Below are 18,198 nucleotides of genomic sequence, written 5' to 3'. Positions count from 1 at the left end.
AAATAATTAAAAAAAAAAAAAAAAGATATACAGCTACTTTTGCTGAATTCAATGAGAAGAAAGATTTGTACTAACAGTGTTTGGACAGGATATCCTGTCTGCTTCTTGTACTATGGATAACCACTAAGAAGATAACAATGTACAATGTATTAATTATTGAAACTGTCCTATTGATCAGCTTTGAAACTGTCTCATTGACACTTGTTTCTCAATAAAATAAAATAAAATGAAATAAATAAATAAATAAAGACCTTGAGTTCATCCCTTTCTCCTTCCCACACTTTAAAAGTTTTCAGCAGTACCATCACTAAATTTCTGGAAAAAGGTAAGTACCTCGTTTCCCATTTTCACATAATTATGGAAAGTTGATGCGTACACACAACTTGCCCATCCCAACAGGCCAAATCGGCAATCAGGGGGCACCTTACACCCGCAGAGCCAATCGACCTCTTCTGTTTGTGGCACCGGGGCTCAAGCCAGAGTCTGACACACACTAGGCCAGCACTTTACCACTGTGCTGTACCCCGGCCTCATGCTGACCTCTTTATCAATGTAAGCCTTGTGGTCCTTCCAGGCTCGGGCTGATTGATACAGTTCCCTCTCGCAGTGGATTGTATCATTTGGAAGAATAAAGCACCTGCAAGAGCAAATCAGAGAGAGAGAGAGAGAGAGACAGAGAGAGAGAGAGACAGAGACAGAGACAAAGAGACAGAGAGGAGAAAGAGGAGGAGGAGGAAGAGGAAGAGGAGGAGGAGGAAGAGGAGGAGGAAGAAGGAGGGAGTCCCATATTAGAAAACACTAGACATGGCAAAGATAATTTATTTCCTGAAAACTCTTGCTGTATATGCCAGAAGCGAATCTCCAGACAATAGTAAAGAAGAACATGTCCTGGTTCCTGCTGGACAAAGGACAGTGTTTGAGACCAAGACTCTCACACGACTGCCCTGCTAGGCAGCTTCCAATATTCTAGCCCCCAAATGATAGGTGCCAACCTTAAATTCAAATTTCAAAAGCCTGGAGTGAATATATAGAAGAAAAAAGAAGTCTTCCTAGCCATACTGCAAATGGTTTGTTTGAAGAAATGCAGAATGAGAAGTAGAAAATGATTCTGCTCCACACATTTTGATAAAAAGAACTTATCTTAAGTTATTTTAACTCAGAAGTTTATAAAAAAAATTCTGTGGTGCTGGGGATCAAACCCAGGACCCTGTACTACTAGGCAAGTGCTCTGCCACCTCAGCTGTATCCTTTGTTAAAATCTGGAACAAAATCAGTCTAAGGACAGAGAGCAGAAGGGACTGGGTCGGTCCAAGGCATCAGAGGGCTGGATCCTGTCTAAGTCTGAGTGTGTGATGGGTGTCCAACTCCAGAGTGGAAGATCAGGGCATAGTTCACAGCATCCGAGAAGGATGAACTCAGGGACCAGACAAAGATCTTTCTAGTAACTGATAAAACTCACTAAAGGGCTATTCCTTCATCAAGAGAGTAAGACGATTTGGGGAGGAATCAAGGAATTGATCCGGCTCACCGGCCATGGGGCGCCGTTCCACCTGCCTGGCTGTGGGCCTTTCCAAGTCTGCTCCCCAGCACCTGGGACAGGTTAGGTCGTTCTGCATCTCACACCCATTCCCAACTCTATGCCAGTTTTCCAGGAGCTCTGGGGCCCAGTGTACTAATATGGACTGTGACTGCAGTGCCCTAAGCTGCTCGGAGGTCCGTCACCATCACAGCTTCTCTCTGACCCTAGATGCCTACAAAGGCCTTGCTTGAGGGCGGGAGCTCCACACGGAGGTCAAGATGTGGCACAATCACTCAGGCTGGAATTAGCCATAGTGGGAAGTGGAACCCAAAGCGTACGGTTTGGGCCCCTGCACATCCTTGGCCCTCAGACACCGTATCACTGAGTCAGACCACTTTCTCGAAGTGCAGACCAGTGATTCCACGGGGTAAAGGGGAACTGGGATATCAGCTAGCAACCGACCCGCACCTCCGAACCTCCTTACTTGTGTGTCACGCGGACAGTGGAGGGAGGGCCCACGGCATTGCTGCTGTCGGCCAGCATCTCGTCGCCATGGCCACCACTGGCAGCCTGGTGACCCCCCAATCCCTGGTGGCCTTCGTTGTGACGCTTAGCAATGCTCCTGGGTTGCAGCACTTGCAATTCTTCTTCTTCCAGATTTATGTCATATATTTCGCCTTCAAATTCAACAGACAAAGAACGCGTCTGCCGGGTGTGGACAAACCTGGGCTTATACTCTGCGAGAAAGGGAAGATGAGTTAGGTTGAATGACCTGATGGAGATTAGGAGGGGAGATGATCGCCCGCCACAGTGGGGATCTTGGACAGCAACAAGCGGCATGGCTGCACCGCTGTGGGACATCAAGTACTCTGGACACCCTGGCATTCATGGCAGGATGGGAGGCTCTCGACCTCAGTGTGCAGCTGCGCTGACTGTGACAGTGAGTCACTTCTCTGCGCCTCAGGTCCTTCACCCTCAAGCTGGGGGCAGATGGGGTGGTCTCTAAGTCCCTTCCCCTGATGGCAGTAGGTGATTTTCTACATTTCATTATCAATATGAACTACTAGGGCAGTTTGTTGGGATGAAATTTTGTTCCTAATTATGATATTAATAACCACAACCCTTTACTGAGCTTTGACTGTGCCACAGACCCCTTTCTATTTGTTTCTATCCCACTATCTTAAGAAACAAGAATTGTAATAAAGCCTTACGTAAAAACCTACGACTGCCAAACCAGGTTCATGAACGTGGTGTTATCGTCCTTCTTTTATAAGTGAAAAACTAAAGTTTTGAGTGTTATATACATTTTCCATGGAGTAGGAAGCTAGGACTAGAAACTTTCAGACTATAGTCTTGTCAGGCTTCTGCTGCTTTTTCAAGAACAGTGAAACTCTAGGCACCTATTTGTATAAATAGGGGACGATCACTCTAAGACAAATGCAATGCTGGGAATGCGTGCACCAGCCAAGTGACCCTCATACCTGGCAGATGGGGGGGGTAAGGCTGGACATAGGCCAGTATGCTTTCTGGTGACCAAGGGACACTGTGCAGTGCTCACTGGTGCTAGATTAGAAGGGCACCATGCACGCTTTGGCCCTGCGTACCAGATGCTCCTTCAGGCCAGTGGAGGCATATTCACTGGGTCTGTGCTCTGGCACGCTGTCATATTAGGGAGAAGAGGGCACAGGCCATGGACAGAGTAGTCCGTCTTGGAGACAGCATGCTTCAGCTGTAGGGCTGCAGCTTTTAGATGTGGGGCAGCCTCAGTGGCCGCTTGTGACCAAGCATTCTAAGGATCCTCTCCCCACACCAGGGTGCAGGGGGTGCCACGTTGGCTCCCCATACACAGCTGCAGCGAGCCTACACTAAAGAGCACGCCTGTACTGAAAATGCTTTGGCACTGCATGGGACACACTGAGAAGCTTTTTTAAAGGAAAGTTATTTAGCAGGACACAGTGGCCCATGGCTGTAATCCTCTCTTTCTGGGAAGGTGAAGCCAAAAGATCACAAGCTTGCTTGCGCTCAGACTGGGCACCTCAGAGGCTTCAAGACGCTGTCTCAAAATAAAAATTTTAAAAAGGCTTGGGAAAATGGCTCAAGTCTGAAGACCCTGGGTTCAATCCCTAGGACTGGAAATAAAAAGAAAAGAAAGGCAACAACAATAAAACAAAATAAAAAGGGAGAATGACAACAACGAAACACACAGCTGAAAAAGCTGCCCTAGATTTTTGTTTATGTTCAACATTGAAATATTCATACACTCCATGGCCAGCACTTGAGCAGTGAGGTCCCACTTTCCAGAAGAGCAGAGGAGACCCTTGCTTCAAGCTGAAATTTGATAATCTGCTTTTGGTCAAGGAGAATGTCAGGGGTCTGTGTTCCTCGTTTATTTTAAATATGATATTCTTGTATCAATGACCTAAATCTGGCATTTTCTGCATGAAGAAAGAAACCTCGTAATTCAACAGCTTTTAGCCTTCTGGCATATAGATTCCTTTATGAATTTGTTGAAAGTTACTGACTTTGAGAAAAATGTGTGTGTATATATATATATATATATACACACACACACACACATATATCTCACAAAATTAGATGAACTTTCAAGGATCCGCTACCTTAGAGCCTTCTTGTTACAGAACATAAAAGCAATCATTCTAAGGACTTCTGTTATTTTTATAGATGATATAATTTCCAAGTCTTGGACACAAAATTGAATTTAATGCATATTGCTTATTTCTAAGGTTTGGAAATCACCACAGAATTGAGCTGCTTCCCACATCGTACCACTAGATGGCACCAGCCTCCCATTCTTCAGCTGAGCCTGCGCGTTTTCTCTATAATCTTAGGTTTCTTGTAGCTTGTCTGGTAGTTTTTATGAACAAAGTGCTAGGCAACGCGTTTCACACTGAATTTGACTAGTCTGACCCTGTCGGCACGATCCAACCATCTGATAAAAATTTAAAACTAGATAGTGTCCTAATACAGAGATTAAAATATGGTGCTTTAAAAAAAGTGGTAATGTTTTTCGTCTTAAGATAAATACACACACACCTTGGATTTTTTTTTTTAAAGCAATCTAAGGCAGACAAATAAGACCCTTACCATGAAAGCAAAATCAATCTGATCTAAACCATCTATTCATACTTTGGAATAACTGAATAATTACTTTATAGCTGTTTTCTGTGTGCATATGTCTTGCATCTGGTGTTTTATTAAATATGTGTTCATTCTACGTTTAAGTGAAAATATTACAAAGCAAAATTTCAAATTAGTCTTAGCTTTCTTATTTCAACCAGAACAGTTTTCTTCTAGTCGGGAAGCTGTGCACTGATAATATCTAAACTGTACAAGGAGACCTTCTGTCTCTCGGGCCCCAGAGGAAGGACGCTTACTTGGGGTGCCTTGGTTTCTCAGGAACTGCCTCTGGCTCTTCCTCTGGCTGCGGCTGGCACGGTAGGCAGACTCCCTACAGACGCAGTCCTTGTCCTTGCCCGGGAAGCCCCGAGCGTAGAGGCTGCGCGTGCTCTGCCGGACAGTGAGCAGGTCCCCGGGGCCTTTGCATTTGTGGATGCGAAGCTTGCCGGACGCGTCCTCAATGCACTGCCACTTCTGCAAAAGCCGACAGGACAGCAGTTACCGGGCTCCCAGGCAGATGTTACTTAGGAAGGACTGCAGCTCCCCCCCCCCTTTTTTTTGAGAACCAGGGGCAATGCCATTAAAGAAAATAAATGAAGAAGGACAAATTTTAAGTGACCATGCAATAACCCCAACTATTTCTTTCACTGTAGGCAAATACATAAGACGATGAAATCACTGGAAATCAGAAAAAACCCGATGACACCAGAGCCAAAAACTGACATATGAATCCTCAGCCTGCAGACTAAACAGTCTTGAATGAAGCGTGTAAAAGCCCTTAGTTCACCAGGACCCAAGGCGCAGCTGTCAGGGCTGTTCTTACCAGAGCCCGCTTGCACTGGCAAAACAAACTTGCCTGCTTTGTTTTCTGTTTTTGAATTTCTAACACAAGCCAGAGCAAAGTGGCACACAAGGAAGTCGGAGAGGAGGTTAGCTACAGTTCCGACGCACTACGGCGGCTTCCCTTTTGGCTTACCCTTTTGGATAAGCACCCCCAGCAGGAGCCAGGAGAGGCGGGGTCCCCTGCCCTGTACACCCCGGGGGAGGGGGAGTGGGGTGGTGTACGCAGGGAAGCGTGCTGTGGGCGCTGCAGGTTCACATTCCCGTAAATGCGACACTAACGTGACTCTGCGCCGAGGGCGAGCTTCCCGGTGCCACCCCGCTGAAAGATCCTTCCGCTGCAAGGCGTTTTGTGGGATCCTTCACACATTAAAGCCCTACTTGCTCTTTTTACTTTACATTTTTCTGCCTGAAGTACAGTTTGGGAGGCAGGAAGAACACTGGCCCTGCCTTGAGGCCGGCCACTATGGTGAAGAGCGGATAAGCAGCAGGGTCATCTAACTCTCAGCCGTTGCCCCTTACATATATAATGTCCCCCGCATACTGATATTGATAATTTTCTCTAAATGTGTGCGTGTCTGCACTGTGACTTAATGCACTGATCTCCTTATTTAAATGAACAACCACTTTTAAAAAGATACACTTTCATGAGTCACTTAAAATGATCTCTTACCCCCAAACGGGGCCAGTGCCACGCTTTGGGGTGACAGTTTGGTTGTAAGGTGACCTAAAGCAAGGTCAAATCTAACCAAGGACCCTGGATGGCTTTGCCAGCAGATGAATGAAACTCGCGTACTCAGTGGAACACAAACATGCACAATGAACTAGAGACAGAGTCACTGCTGCTTCTTGGGGAAGGGAGGTGAATGTCTGCCTAAGTGCTGGATTGTAGGAGCTATGTCTACTGGATACTTTCCAAATTCCAGATATGTAGGCCTCATTTTATGATTTGCTTTACCTCTCTACACTTGGAGTGTTACTGAGTTCATTTCAAGCCAGGGTAAGTCACACCCTTCCTTCTTGGCATGGCTAGAATGCTCAACACCTTGATCCAGGAAAGCAGGACCTCAAGAGAGGTCAAGAAGATGGACAGGCAACACTGAGTATAGTCTCAGGACTAAGCGAGGAGGTAACTAAATAATGTAACATCAATTTGCTCAGGGACAAGGGGATTGGGTCACCTGAATGACTCTCAACTTTTCTGGGCTTCGGGTCTGAGCAGCTCCCCAGTGACTATAATGTGCGGTGGGATTAAGAGCCGACTTTCATTCATCGGAGGCTTCTGGGCCTCTGTGGCTGGGGCCCTTGGTGCGGCAGGAGGAACATATTTAGGTCTAAGTAGCTCAGATGCATGAGTCTTTGAGGAAATTATAGTTTTTTTTTTTTTTTTCTGGGTGTAACCTGTACAAAGAAAAACATGTCTAGAAATCTGGTGCAACCAGTCAGACAGTGATTGGCATTGGGCAGAGGGCTCCTAGGAGCACAGAGCGTCCGTACCGCAGGAAACAGCCTCCACGATCTGCACCACTTTTCACAGTTAACTGACAAGGGACTTAGACTTAGCTCGAAGCCTGCATGTGGCCAGGCTCTGAGTTCTACTACTTCATGTGGGGACCGTGGATTTGTGGGTCTGGGTGTGAGGCGCTCTACTTAGTTCTCAGAAACCGAAAGGCAGCTCTGCTAAGGAGTAGGGCTCTACCCAGAGCTCTTGCTGGTGAAAAGTGCTGCTAAATAAATGACTTTCTGTAGCTCTAAAATTTTGGGGATGACTGTTGCTTGAATATGTCTGTGAACACTTATATATCCTTTTATTTTTTCTTTGAGACAGGTTCTCATGTGTTGACCAAGCTGGTTTTGAACTCCTGGGCTCAACCGATCACCTGCCTCAGCCTCTTGAGAGGTTGGGGCTTTGGGTATGTGCTACTATACTTGGCTAACAATTTTTAAATCATATGAGAATAACAAAAGCTTCCTGCATTTTTATAATTACAATGTACTAGAAATTATTCTGTCTTTTCCTTTCAGTTTTTTTTCTTTCTTTGGCATAGCAGAGCTGACCGTACAAGTAGATTCCCATAGAACACAAAAGTGTAGGCAGAATTTTTAGGCTACTTGGAATCCAACCTGCAATTTCCCGTTAGCTAAATTCTTTGTTGATTTCCTGTAAGAAATGAAGGGGTGTTTCCTTCCTGAAGAGTATGAATCTAACCACAGTGAAATGTCCAGCACTGTCTCTGAGGAGATGTGTCAGACAAAATCAGACACATGTACATATATGCATATATTTACACTCACATATATGCCGTGTACACAACTGATACAGTCACATCTATGTATGTACTTGGATAAAGCATGAGCCACGGGCAAAAATATCAGTGACTTTCTCTGCCACAGAGCCTCTGAAAAAGTCACAGACCTTATTAGATAATGTTATTAGCTAGAGGCTTAGGGAACCTTCTAAGTGGCAGGCATACTACGAATTTCAATGAAGTCTAATTAGCACACATTTGCACAGTCATTTTAGTGCATGGTCATTTTTATGACTATGTAATAAAACCTTGAAATAGCTACTGTTAAATCGATGATTGTACTCGAAGAGTTTATAGACAGGGCAGAAGAAGGAGGATTTTTAAAAGAATTATACTGAACCCAATGCTGCAAGCCACCTTTGAATGATGGACAGAGGAGAAGAGGAATGGTTCTGCCTCCTAGAGAGTGCCTAGACAGGCAGCCTCAAGTGCTGTACCTAAGTGCTGTCCAACTCAGGTGGCCCCTGCTGAGCAGGGGACCAGGAGATAGTCCAGACCAGGCTGTTCCTCAGGGTCCTTTGCAGAACCACAGTAGGCCCTAGCTTGCTTTTCTCTACCCTCTGGAAGTTTATCAGTAAATCAGTTCATTGGCAGATCTGGTTGTCTCTGTCTTTCCTGACCATTTACTCCTTTCCTGCTTTCTGGGATGTTCTCGTTTTAGTTCTCTTTGCTTTTCTGATTTACCACTTTGCACCAATAATTCAACATGTGTGCATTCCTCAAGTATCTCCGCACACTCGCTGCTGGCAAGACGCAAGGCATGGCTGTTTAAAGAATTTCGCAATTGTTATTTCATCTGCAGCCCTCGCAACTCCACTGGCACTTGGAGTTAAGGGCAAGGATGATGTTTCCAAGGTTAGCTCAACAGAGTCCCTGTGAGATAATTATGTGCTAGGGCTTTTGATCGATTGTATCTGCCTGTCTGTCAATAGCACCTGATGAAGAAGAGCAGTATGGTGATGTTTGCTACAAGGACACGTGTGTGCAGTTGCTCCGTGGATGAAACTGAATGAGAACTATGTCACACGCCTTTCAAACGATTCCATTCATTACCATCATCTCCCCCACCATGGTCATCTGCATCTGCTGCACCCTTCCTTCATGCCAGAAATTGGTCCAGAGTACTTTATATGAATTTATTCATTCAATCCTTACGGGTGCCTAAAGTGCTGTCATAATTTATTATGGAGACAGTGAAGGTTACCTATATTTTGTCTTAGATGTGAGAAAGGTATTTCACACTCTTGTGGGAGTATGGAAAATCCTGGGCTTTCAAGCTAGAGAAGCTGAGATTCGAACAGGGTCTGCTTGCTCACAGTGCTCTGTGCAAGGGAGCTGCACGACCTCGGCCTGGGCACGGCCCAGGCGGTGGAGACGATGCAGGAAGCGCTCGTCCTGCAGCAGGCATTCGGCACAGGCAGCCATTATTGCTGTTGTTATTTTCTTTATACATGCTGGATTTATGACCTAAATAAGCAGAGCTAATGTAAACTTGATGAGAGGTGGGCATTTTTAATGGAGATAAGGATTGGGATGGACATCTGCAAACCGCAATTTAATTTTTTTTTTTTTTCAGCTAACTGTGGTCTTAAGCCAACAGCAGAATTTCTTTTTTCTTCCAGATTCCACATCTGGTAGAATAAAACTCACTGCTCCTGGCCTCAAGTGTCTGTCATGAGAATAAACTGTTAGGTGCTCTGGAGTTCTAAGACGATTCAGTGTATCAATCCAGACCGAGACTCTCATAACTGACCTTTCAAATGTGTATGTAATCCCTGGGCAGCTTAGTATTTCCTAGCTATAAGACATATATAATAAGGTCATTATTTAATGGGGGAAGTTGAGGCTTTTTCTTTTTTTTAGTGGTGGTGTTCAAGATAGAGATCTAACTATATTGCCCAAATTGTTCTCAAACTCCTGGGCTCAGGTGATCGTCCTGCCTCAGCCTCCCCAGCACTGATAAAACAGGCATGGACCATCTGGTGGCACACAGGGAACGTGGGTAGGACAAGCCATTGGCAAGTGGTGGGAAAGAGACAGATTCCACATTAAACAGGGCAGGTCCACCTTACAGAGTCTGTGAGTAAAGTGACTGTCCTTACTCTTGTCTCTGACTTGTTTTGAAGAAATGCATAGAAACAAAACACATAAGTAGATGCCCCACTGCTCGAACAAGTCCTTCAGTGTAGTCTGGAAAGGTCAGAAAGCATGGCTTGCAGGCTGAGTGGGCCACACTGCCAAGTGCAGACAAGAATTCAGTGGGCACTCAGCCCTTCTGAGTGTGCCCTCAGAACCAGGTGGTGTGTGTGTGTGTGTGTGTGTGTGTGTGTGTGTGTGTGTGAGAGAGAGAGAGAGAGAGAGCCATGCTGTGATTCTGACCAGGATCATGGAACTTTTGCAAACAGGCTGTCAGCTGTTGTCAAACTAACGGTTCTGGAGAGATCTTACTGGTCAATGTCTTTTTACACAGCCACTGCAGGTAGACACAAAGGGCCAGGTAAGCATATAGTTAGAGGAGCATGTTTTGGATGAGAATGTACATCCTAGAGCTAAACTAGTTTATACTCAACAAATTACATTCTAATTTCCTTCCTAATACTATCAGTTTGTTGATGCTGGGGTCCTTACAGAATTGTCAATAGCTCTCTGACTATATTGATGAAATAATAGCAAATATGTTGAACTGTAGGGGACTCAGGTCAACAATTTCTGACACTGCCAGTCAAGCAGAAGACCCAATACTATTATGGACTATTGGACTATTTTGGAATATTTTGCTGAGTTCACACACCTAAATTGTAAAGATGCTAGAATTTAACAATTTGACAAGGGGACATGACATTTGCTGTACTCAAATAAATTAAGCTTTTGTTTTCTCCTGCAAAATACCAGAGAATATATAGAAGTACTATGCAACCAGTCACCCAGGGAATCTTTATGTAATTCCTGATTTTAAGGGGTCAATGTCTATACCTAGTGGAAGACAAAGCAGAAAAAACAACCAACCCAACAATGCTCGCTGGGCATTTGTGGTTCTCAGTCCTGAACCTCGGTTCTCCTTCCTGGAGGTCCTGATTTCAGTGGTGTGGGGTGGACCTCAATGTGCATGTCAGTGTGCCTGAAGCTGCACACGTGCCTGCTGTGCAGTCTCAACTGCGGACCAGCGCTGTGCGTGGCAACTGCCCTTAGTACAAACGCCATTCACAGAGTTGAGGGGAAAAGTCTCAAAACACTGTGGAGGCCCAAAGTTACTGGGGAGCAAGTGTGTCATGCCGAATGAAGAGATGCAGGCTAAGCTTGGATTTTTCTGGACTGAAACTTTCATACCAGGAAAACATTATCATTTCAACTGGAAGGCTTCCCAGATGTCTTCCAGCTTTGACATTTCTGATTCTAGACCTGTGATTTTTAACACTGTTAAAAAAAAAAAAAAGCAAAACAGTAACAACGACAAAAATGTGCCATGGCCATGGCTGTGACCTCATCTCTAGACATTTTGATCGGGTCTGGGCTGGGGAGTGTGTTGCCACCTTTCTAAAGTCCCCATAGGTGATTGAAATGTGTACCCAGAACTGAGTGTCATTGATCTATTCCTTCTCAAACAAAAATCTTTTAAAGCAAAAGCTGAAATTTGCACGTGTGTGTGTGTGTGTGTGTGTGTGTGTGTGTCCATAAATGTGCTTGGGGGCACAATGCCTAGCTGAGAGTGTGGTGGGAATTCACACTTTGTCTTGGATTAATTCAGAAACATGGAAGAAATGCAAACACATATGTCCCTGTTGTCTTAATTAGTCCCGGCTGGTGGTTCTATACACATAGTCAAGAAGTGATGCCAAGCGTCTGGGATTCCAGCCCATTTTAATCCCCTGTAGGTTTCACAGAAAGGAAAACAACAGGTAACAAAGCCCGGAAGAATAACACCCAACACACACACTGGAGAAAATTAATCTGTCTCACCTAGCACTTTACAGGGATGATATCACGTAATCCTCATAAGAGTGAATTAATTTTCTCTGTTTCAGAGACAGACACTTGGGAGAAATTAAACACTTGGTCCAAGACAACCCAGTAAGGAGCAGTGGCCCCTGACATTCCAACCCAAACTTTGCCTTCCTTTCTTCACTCCACTCCCCATGTTCGCTCTCACCCTAGCCAGGAGTTGATGGGTGACGAGAGGGGGAATATATTCTTTCTTTGGGGATCGAGATGGATGAAATGGGGCTCAAAGGGAGGATGTTGCCCTCTACATCCCGCGAAGGCTCAAAGCTAAGACTGTTGCCTTAGGGATGACACAGTTAACACTGCTAAGAGGACAGGCAGGAAGGCACAGGCAAGGGTGAGACAAGTTACAGGGGAGAAGCATGCAGTGGAGGGCAAAGAGAAGAGATACAAGTAAAGGGGACAGGCCAAGGCACCCGAGCTTTTGGTTGTGACGATGGCTGGTGCTTTTTCTTTGTTCCGACAGTGCTAAGAACCCCAGGTGTAGAATCAGAGGCTGTCAAGGCTGGAAGGAATCTTAGAAATCTTCCAGTTGAAATCATAACCTTTTGGATCTTTCAATTTCTTATTTTTTTTTCTTTAAAATAAAAAAATGAAAAAAGAAATAATAACATTTTCCATTTGATAAGAAAATTTCAGTCCAGTCAAGACAGCTACTTTAAGGCAGCGTCAACCTTAGCTCGCTTATTCTAGACCCTCCTTTGCTAAGTCGGTGATCGTATCGCTAAGAGGACAGTCTTCAAATAGCCAGAAAGAAAGAGTGAAAGGCCAAGAGATGAAGATCCTGTTGCACACAGTGATCAAGACTCAAAGCTGTCCTAAGCATCTCAGATTCCTGAGCTAAGACTTCAGCACTGTCAGCTGACACAGAGGTGGGTTAGAAACATGCTGGGGCATCACCTGGAGACTGAGGACCACGCGACTGTTGGGCTTCACGCTGGGGATTCTGACTCGGGGCTGGGGTGGCAGGGAGCGTGCATCTGACAGCTCTCCTTGCTGGCCCGGGGACTGCACTCTGGGAACTAGTCACTAGTGCCAGGGATACCTGAAGCGTGGGGCGGCCCTGTGGTCTTGGCAGGTCTTCACCTCCTCTAGAGCCCACTTGTACTAAACTTAAAGAAATTTTATAAGAAAAATGTCACCATCTGGGCCAGGTCTAATTCTTTGTGCCACTAATTCAGAAACTGCTCAAGGAGATCACTGCCATTGGTCCCATATGTCCACAGGATGGCGTCTTAAGTTCAGGCTGATTTACATAGGAATAAAAGAGCTGAGGAAATTTCCAGGGAGCTATACATAAAAACAGTTTATGGGGGCAAAACAAGTTTAGAAAAATACAAAAAAGCAAAATTAAGTTTGTAATGCAGTTTACATTCGGCACATGAGTGCGAAGTGTGTGCCAAGCGTCATAACCTGGTTTATGCTGCATTTGCCCTTTAAGACATACATTAAAATTTCAGCACAAGCCATATGGAGATTCACAAAATTATATACTGAAAAGGAGGCAGGCAGTGTACTGTACTCCCACGTGGCCATTATGCTCACCACTTAGAGGGCTTATATGGAAACAAGATCACCAATTTGCGAGAGACGTATTTCATCCTGCACAATTCCAACTCCTGAATAAAAGTAAATTAGCCTATTGAGGCCGTCTCATAAAAATCATCTTAAAACTACAAAACAATTCTGAGGTTTTATTCATAATAATACTTAGAGCTTCCCATAAGAAAGATTTGAAGACTCAAATTATAATGAATAGGCCTAAGCTTCTCCACTACACACTTGAAAAGGAAGACTCAGTAGAATGACGTGAAGGGCTGACTTCATCCCTTCCTTCAACAGCTCTTCCGGCTCACAGCCCTCTTCTACTTCAAAGAGATCCTCTGTGCAGGAATAGCACAAGGAAATACCGTGAGGATCAAGTTGTTTATAGTGATCGTCTATTCAGATACACTGGATAGCATATAATAAGCATGATGAACAGGGGCATTTTGATAATAAGTAGGTTGCCCACTTTTTGACTAATATCTTTTTTTGTCTTTTTGAGACAGTTTTACTATGCAGTTCAGACTGGCCTTGAACATACTTTACAGCTCAGGCTGGCATCAAACTCACAGCACTCCTCCTGCCTCTGCCTCTCAGTGCTGGAGTTCCTGGCATGCACTGCCATGCCTGGCCCTGATATTTTGACCTGGTACTAATTGTTTGAATAGCTGGAGGTCAGAGGGAGAAGTTAAAAAGATTCACAGAAGACCTAAATTCTTTGTCTAGTTAATACAGCTTAGCTTGGAAGCCTCAAGGGGACAAAGTTTTAGAGTTAGACAAGTTTAATCCGGATTTCAGCTTTGCCATGTATGTGCTGCCATTTGGGAACCAGGACAGACACTATCTGCCTCACTCTAAAGATATGAAGATTCAGTCTGGTGAGTAGATACGATGACATCCTGTGTATTGTGTCTTGTGTGGGACAAGTGCTTAATGAAAGGTGGATTTTTTTTTTTTTTTTTTACTTTTCTGATTCTGTTGCTCTTTGTATTGCTTTTGGTGGAAACTTGTTTGCTGACAGGATGACAGCACTTTCTTTCACCCTGCACAAATTTCCTCCTCCACACTGGTGGTCCGTATTCTCACTTTCCTTAAATGCAGTGCCAATCCACTGGACAAGTATTTTTTCCCAACCTACTCTTAGTAGCAGGCAGTTCTTGGTAGCCCTAGGTTCTGTCATAGTTTCACAGTGGAAAGGATTCGTTGTCATAAAGTGTTTAATGTCACACTTTACGAGCAGAGATAGAAACAAGCAGCACACAGAATGTGGCTTTCCTTTTCCAACCTTGTTCACAGATTCTGGGCTACAGTTTGTGTTAGCCAATAGCTGAGTGTGGCCTAATGTGGAAAGGCTACTGCCTGCCTCTTGGAAGGCTTCACTGCCCAGCAAGCACCCAAGGCTTGGGCAGGCAGGCTCTCCAGCCCTCTTTGAGGCCCAGTTTATGGGTGCTCGAAGACCCCTCTCTTTGGAAGCAGGCTGTGCCTATGGGTACAGCGTTCTCCCTTGGAGCAGAAGCACCATCTTGGTTGACTGGAGGAAGCTCAAGCAGTGATGTGGAGGTCCAGCATGGACCAGTTGGACAATTATGTCCTCAGAGAGGCATCACAGTGAGCTTGGCCTCATTATCACTATGGAAACCTTATGTACACAAAAGCGTACATTATTTTATATGTTGAGAAAGTCCTGTATATTAGAAATGGTGGGACACAGGAAGGATGTGAGAGGAAGGGGATCACTCACCTGCCCAGGCTGCTCACAGGCTGTCTGATACCTGGCCTGCTGGCACAGTTCCTTGACTCGCTCATACTTTGGCAAGTGATTGGACTGTTGAATATTCTTGTTGGCTTCTTCCTTCTTGCGTAGAAATTTGCTTTGTGAGAAAGACAAAAGCTCTTATACGAGAAGTGACATGAATTCCCTTCCCCGAGTGTTGCTTATTTTCTTTTTCTTCCCTGTCAATGGCTCCACATTCTTTAAATAGCAAGATGTGGATGTTAAGAATCTGTCCATAGGAGTTCAACATTTGCTAAATTCTGTTTGAAAATTACAAGCAGGTTCAATGAAGTTTTCATGATCAGGATAAGAAGAATTGTCCCCTCCAACCAAAGCACAAATTTAAAAACTTTGGGCATAAATTTTATTTTTATGTGCTCAAAGTTCTTTCCTTGAAAACAGCTTTTTCTCTCTCCCAACTTCTATACAGAAGAAAAACAAGGCAATGAGAATTATGAATCAAGAGGGAAAACCCAGAAGTGACTATGGAAACAATGACAAGAGCATACATTTATGTATTTAAGATTATGAAAGGCACGTAAGGAAAAGAAGTAGAAAGTTGGGTGCCAATACCAGCTGAGCATGAGGGGCTATTCAGAGAAGGAGGTGGAAAGCTGGTCTGATTAGGGACCGAGGCTGGGGACTGCAACAGGAAATCTGAACCCACTAAAGGCTTCGGGCTCATCTCATAAATGAGCAGTAATCACTCTGCTGGTCAGTAGAGAATGAATAGCAAGCCATTACAACGAGGCTTACAAAATCTGCAGTGCTTAGTAAACCAAAATAAGGAGGGGAAAAAATACCCAGCAGGGAGAGCTGCCCACTAGGCCTAGTTCCCAGAAGTGCCCCAGGAACCAGTAATTACCCTCTTTCTACCAGGAATGTATCACGCCAAATTCTGGCCTTCTTGTTTGTTCGAAACCTAAAAGGAAAATAGTAATATTTACTGTTGGCATCTGGACGTTTTTGCAAATGAATCTGTGCTAACAGTTTATTTAAAGAGCACCTCTCCCTTCCCACAGCCCAAGACCGGATCCCCTTCAGCAGGCTATTCACATGCAGCTGAGAAGGCTCAGCTTGGGGCGATGCTCAGCAGCAAAGTGTCCTTCCTTTCACTCCTTCCAGCTGCAGGCCGGCTCTGGGCACCCGCTCAGTGTGCTTGGGGCTGGCTGGGAGAAGGAACACGGACACACCTGTTCCCTGGCTTTTCCAGGTCTAGAAGTTTGAGGACAGACTTGCCATCCACGTCAGGAGGTGTGTCAAGCCCAGCAATATCCAGGATTGTAGGGGCCAGGTCGATGTTAAGAACAATCTGTGGGATTCTGTAAAGAGACAGATGGTTATAGCTTGGACCCAAAGCCCGTGGAGGGTGCCATTTAAGGCTGCTCTTTCTACAGCAGTGAGTTCTTGGCTTTCTCCTCTTCTCACCCTGCCCTCTGGGTTTCTAGAGGTGAGTGGCACCATCTAACCGGGAGGGTGAGGGGTCAGCAGCAGTGGAGACTGACTGTTGAGTGGGGCTGGTGAGATGACCCACCCTTCTCTCGCTGCAGCCATACCGCCAAACTGGATGTGACCCAGCACACGGTGTCTGTGGGATCTGCACGTTCTTCTAATAGCTAGTAGTGCACAACTTCTCTGTGGAACTAGTGCTTGAGCATCCGTGTTCTAGAAAACTCTAAGACAAATTTTAGAGTTGAACCTAACCAACACTATCCAGTGTTTGGTGGCTTGATGTTAGAAACATAACTATAGACATGCTTTCTAACTATAGAGATGACAATTCCTAGTAAGTTTCAAATATTTTAAGAGACATAACACGCTTAAAAGAAACCCTTCTTTCTCTTCTCTCATCAGCCCAGGATGGAGTGTCAAGGTGCATCAGCAGGTCAAGCGTATGCCTGAAAGTCTGGGCCCCCATGTGGCAGGTCTAGAATCAGGGACTCAGAGACGGCATTTGCACCACCTGTCCGGCTTCTGCATTGTTCATATCACAGTCCAGGCTAGCAGCTGGTTAGAATTCTCCTTCTGTGTTCTCTTTCACCCTTTCCATGATTCTTTTGTGCATGATCTCATTTTATACAGAACATTCTGGTTTGGTTGGCCTGGTACAGGGGACTCTCTTTGTGGTGGGAGAACAGAGATGAGAACAGAAGTAGTGGCCAGCCTGCGGCGACAGTGGCAGAACTCCAGGGCCTTGGGTCTCTTTTATTTTAATTTATTTTTTATTTTTTAAAGAATACAAAATAGTGATAGGAAAAAACAGCATTAGAAACGATATAAGATTTCACTAAACAAAGTAATAGGAATTAAACAATTATCTATTACATAATGCTGTCTTCAAATTCTTTTAAAAGAAAATCACACATTTTATAGTTTTCTCTTAAACCTAATGTTTTAATAACTCTTTTTAAAAACTAAATATTGAGGATGGCATTATTTCATCTTTTATAGGGACTGACTTTTGTTTTTTGTATTTAGGACAGGGTGTTCAGGGTCTCACTGTGTAGATCAGACTTGTAGTGATCCTCCTGTTTACAGCCTCCCAAGAGCTGGGATTATAGGTGCGCACCACCACGCCCAGTCTCAATCGCTGTCTCAGTGCACCCTGGGGCTGTGGCCGGCCCAGAGATCAAACTCCTGGCCCCTGGGTCTGCCTAAGCAGGTGCTTTCATCTGCTGAGCTATTTGGCTGGCCCTGTATAGAGACTGACTAACTGACTGTAGCACTGGAAATTGAACTCAAGGCTTTTGTACTACACCCACCTTTTAATTTTTTTTTTTTATTCTGAGACAATTTAAATGGCTAAATTGTCCAGGTTGGGTTCAACTTTTTTATTCTTCTGCTTCAACCTCCCAGGACTGAGACTATAGGTGCATATTATGTGCCACCTGTGGCTAAGCAAAGATAATTTTCAAAAGTTGTGGTATTTGTTTGATTCAGAGATAGTGGGGATAATGATCTCTCTCTGTCTTTGTCCACAGGTCAAAAAGACACATTTTCTGGTCAATTTGAGGGAATTCAAATTAGTTATTCATGCAGTTATTATTATTATTTTTAATTTTATGTATTTGGTA

At 44.6% G+C, this 18,198-nt stretch overlaps 1 protein-coding gene across 1 annotated transcript in view; it reads right to left on the bottom strand.

Moving 5' to 3' along the window:
* Sulf1 (sulfatase 1) overlaps nt 1-18,198 on the bottom strand; it is a 165,372-nt gene that overhangs the window by 34,639 nt on the left and 112,535 nt on the right. The window contains exons 10-15 of the mRNA XM_023722391.1: nt 16,318-16,568; nt 15,990-16,046; nt 15,092-15,221; nt 4,915-5,131; nt 2,004-2,256; nt 541-637 (exon numbers count right to left, since the gene is read on the bottom strand). Of these exons, the coding sequence (XP_023578159.1) occupies nt 541-637; nt 2,004-2,256; nt 4,915-5,131; nt 15,092-15,221; nt 15,990-16,046; nt 16,318-16,568 (1,005 nt within the window). The remainder of the gene's footprint in view (nt 1-540; nt 638-2,003; nt 2,257-4,914; nt 5,132-15,091; nt 15,222-15,989; nt 16,047-16,317; nt 16,569-18,198) is intronic.

The sequence above is a fragment of the Octodon degus genome, unplaced genomic scaffold (genome assembly GCF_000260255.1).
Source record: "Octodon degus isolate 3935 unplaced genomic scaffold, OctDeg1.0 scaffold00091, whole genome shotgun sequence".
Lineage (NCBI taxonomy): Eukaryota > Metazoa > Chordata > Mammalia > Rodentia > Octodontidae > Octodon > Octodon degus.
Note: the sequence above shows the minus strand (reverse complement) of the source record. Positions and strands in the feature narration are given on the sequence as shown.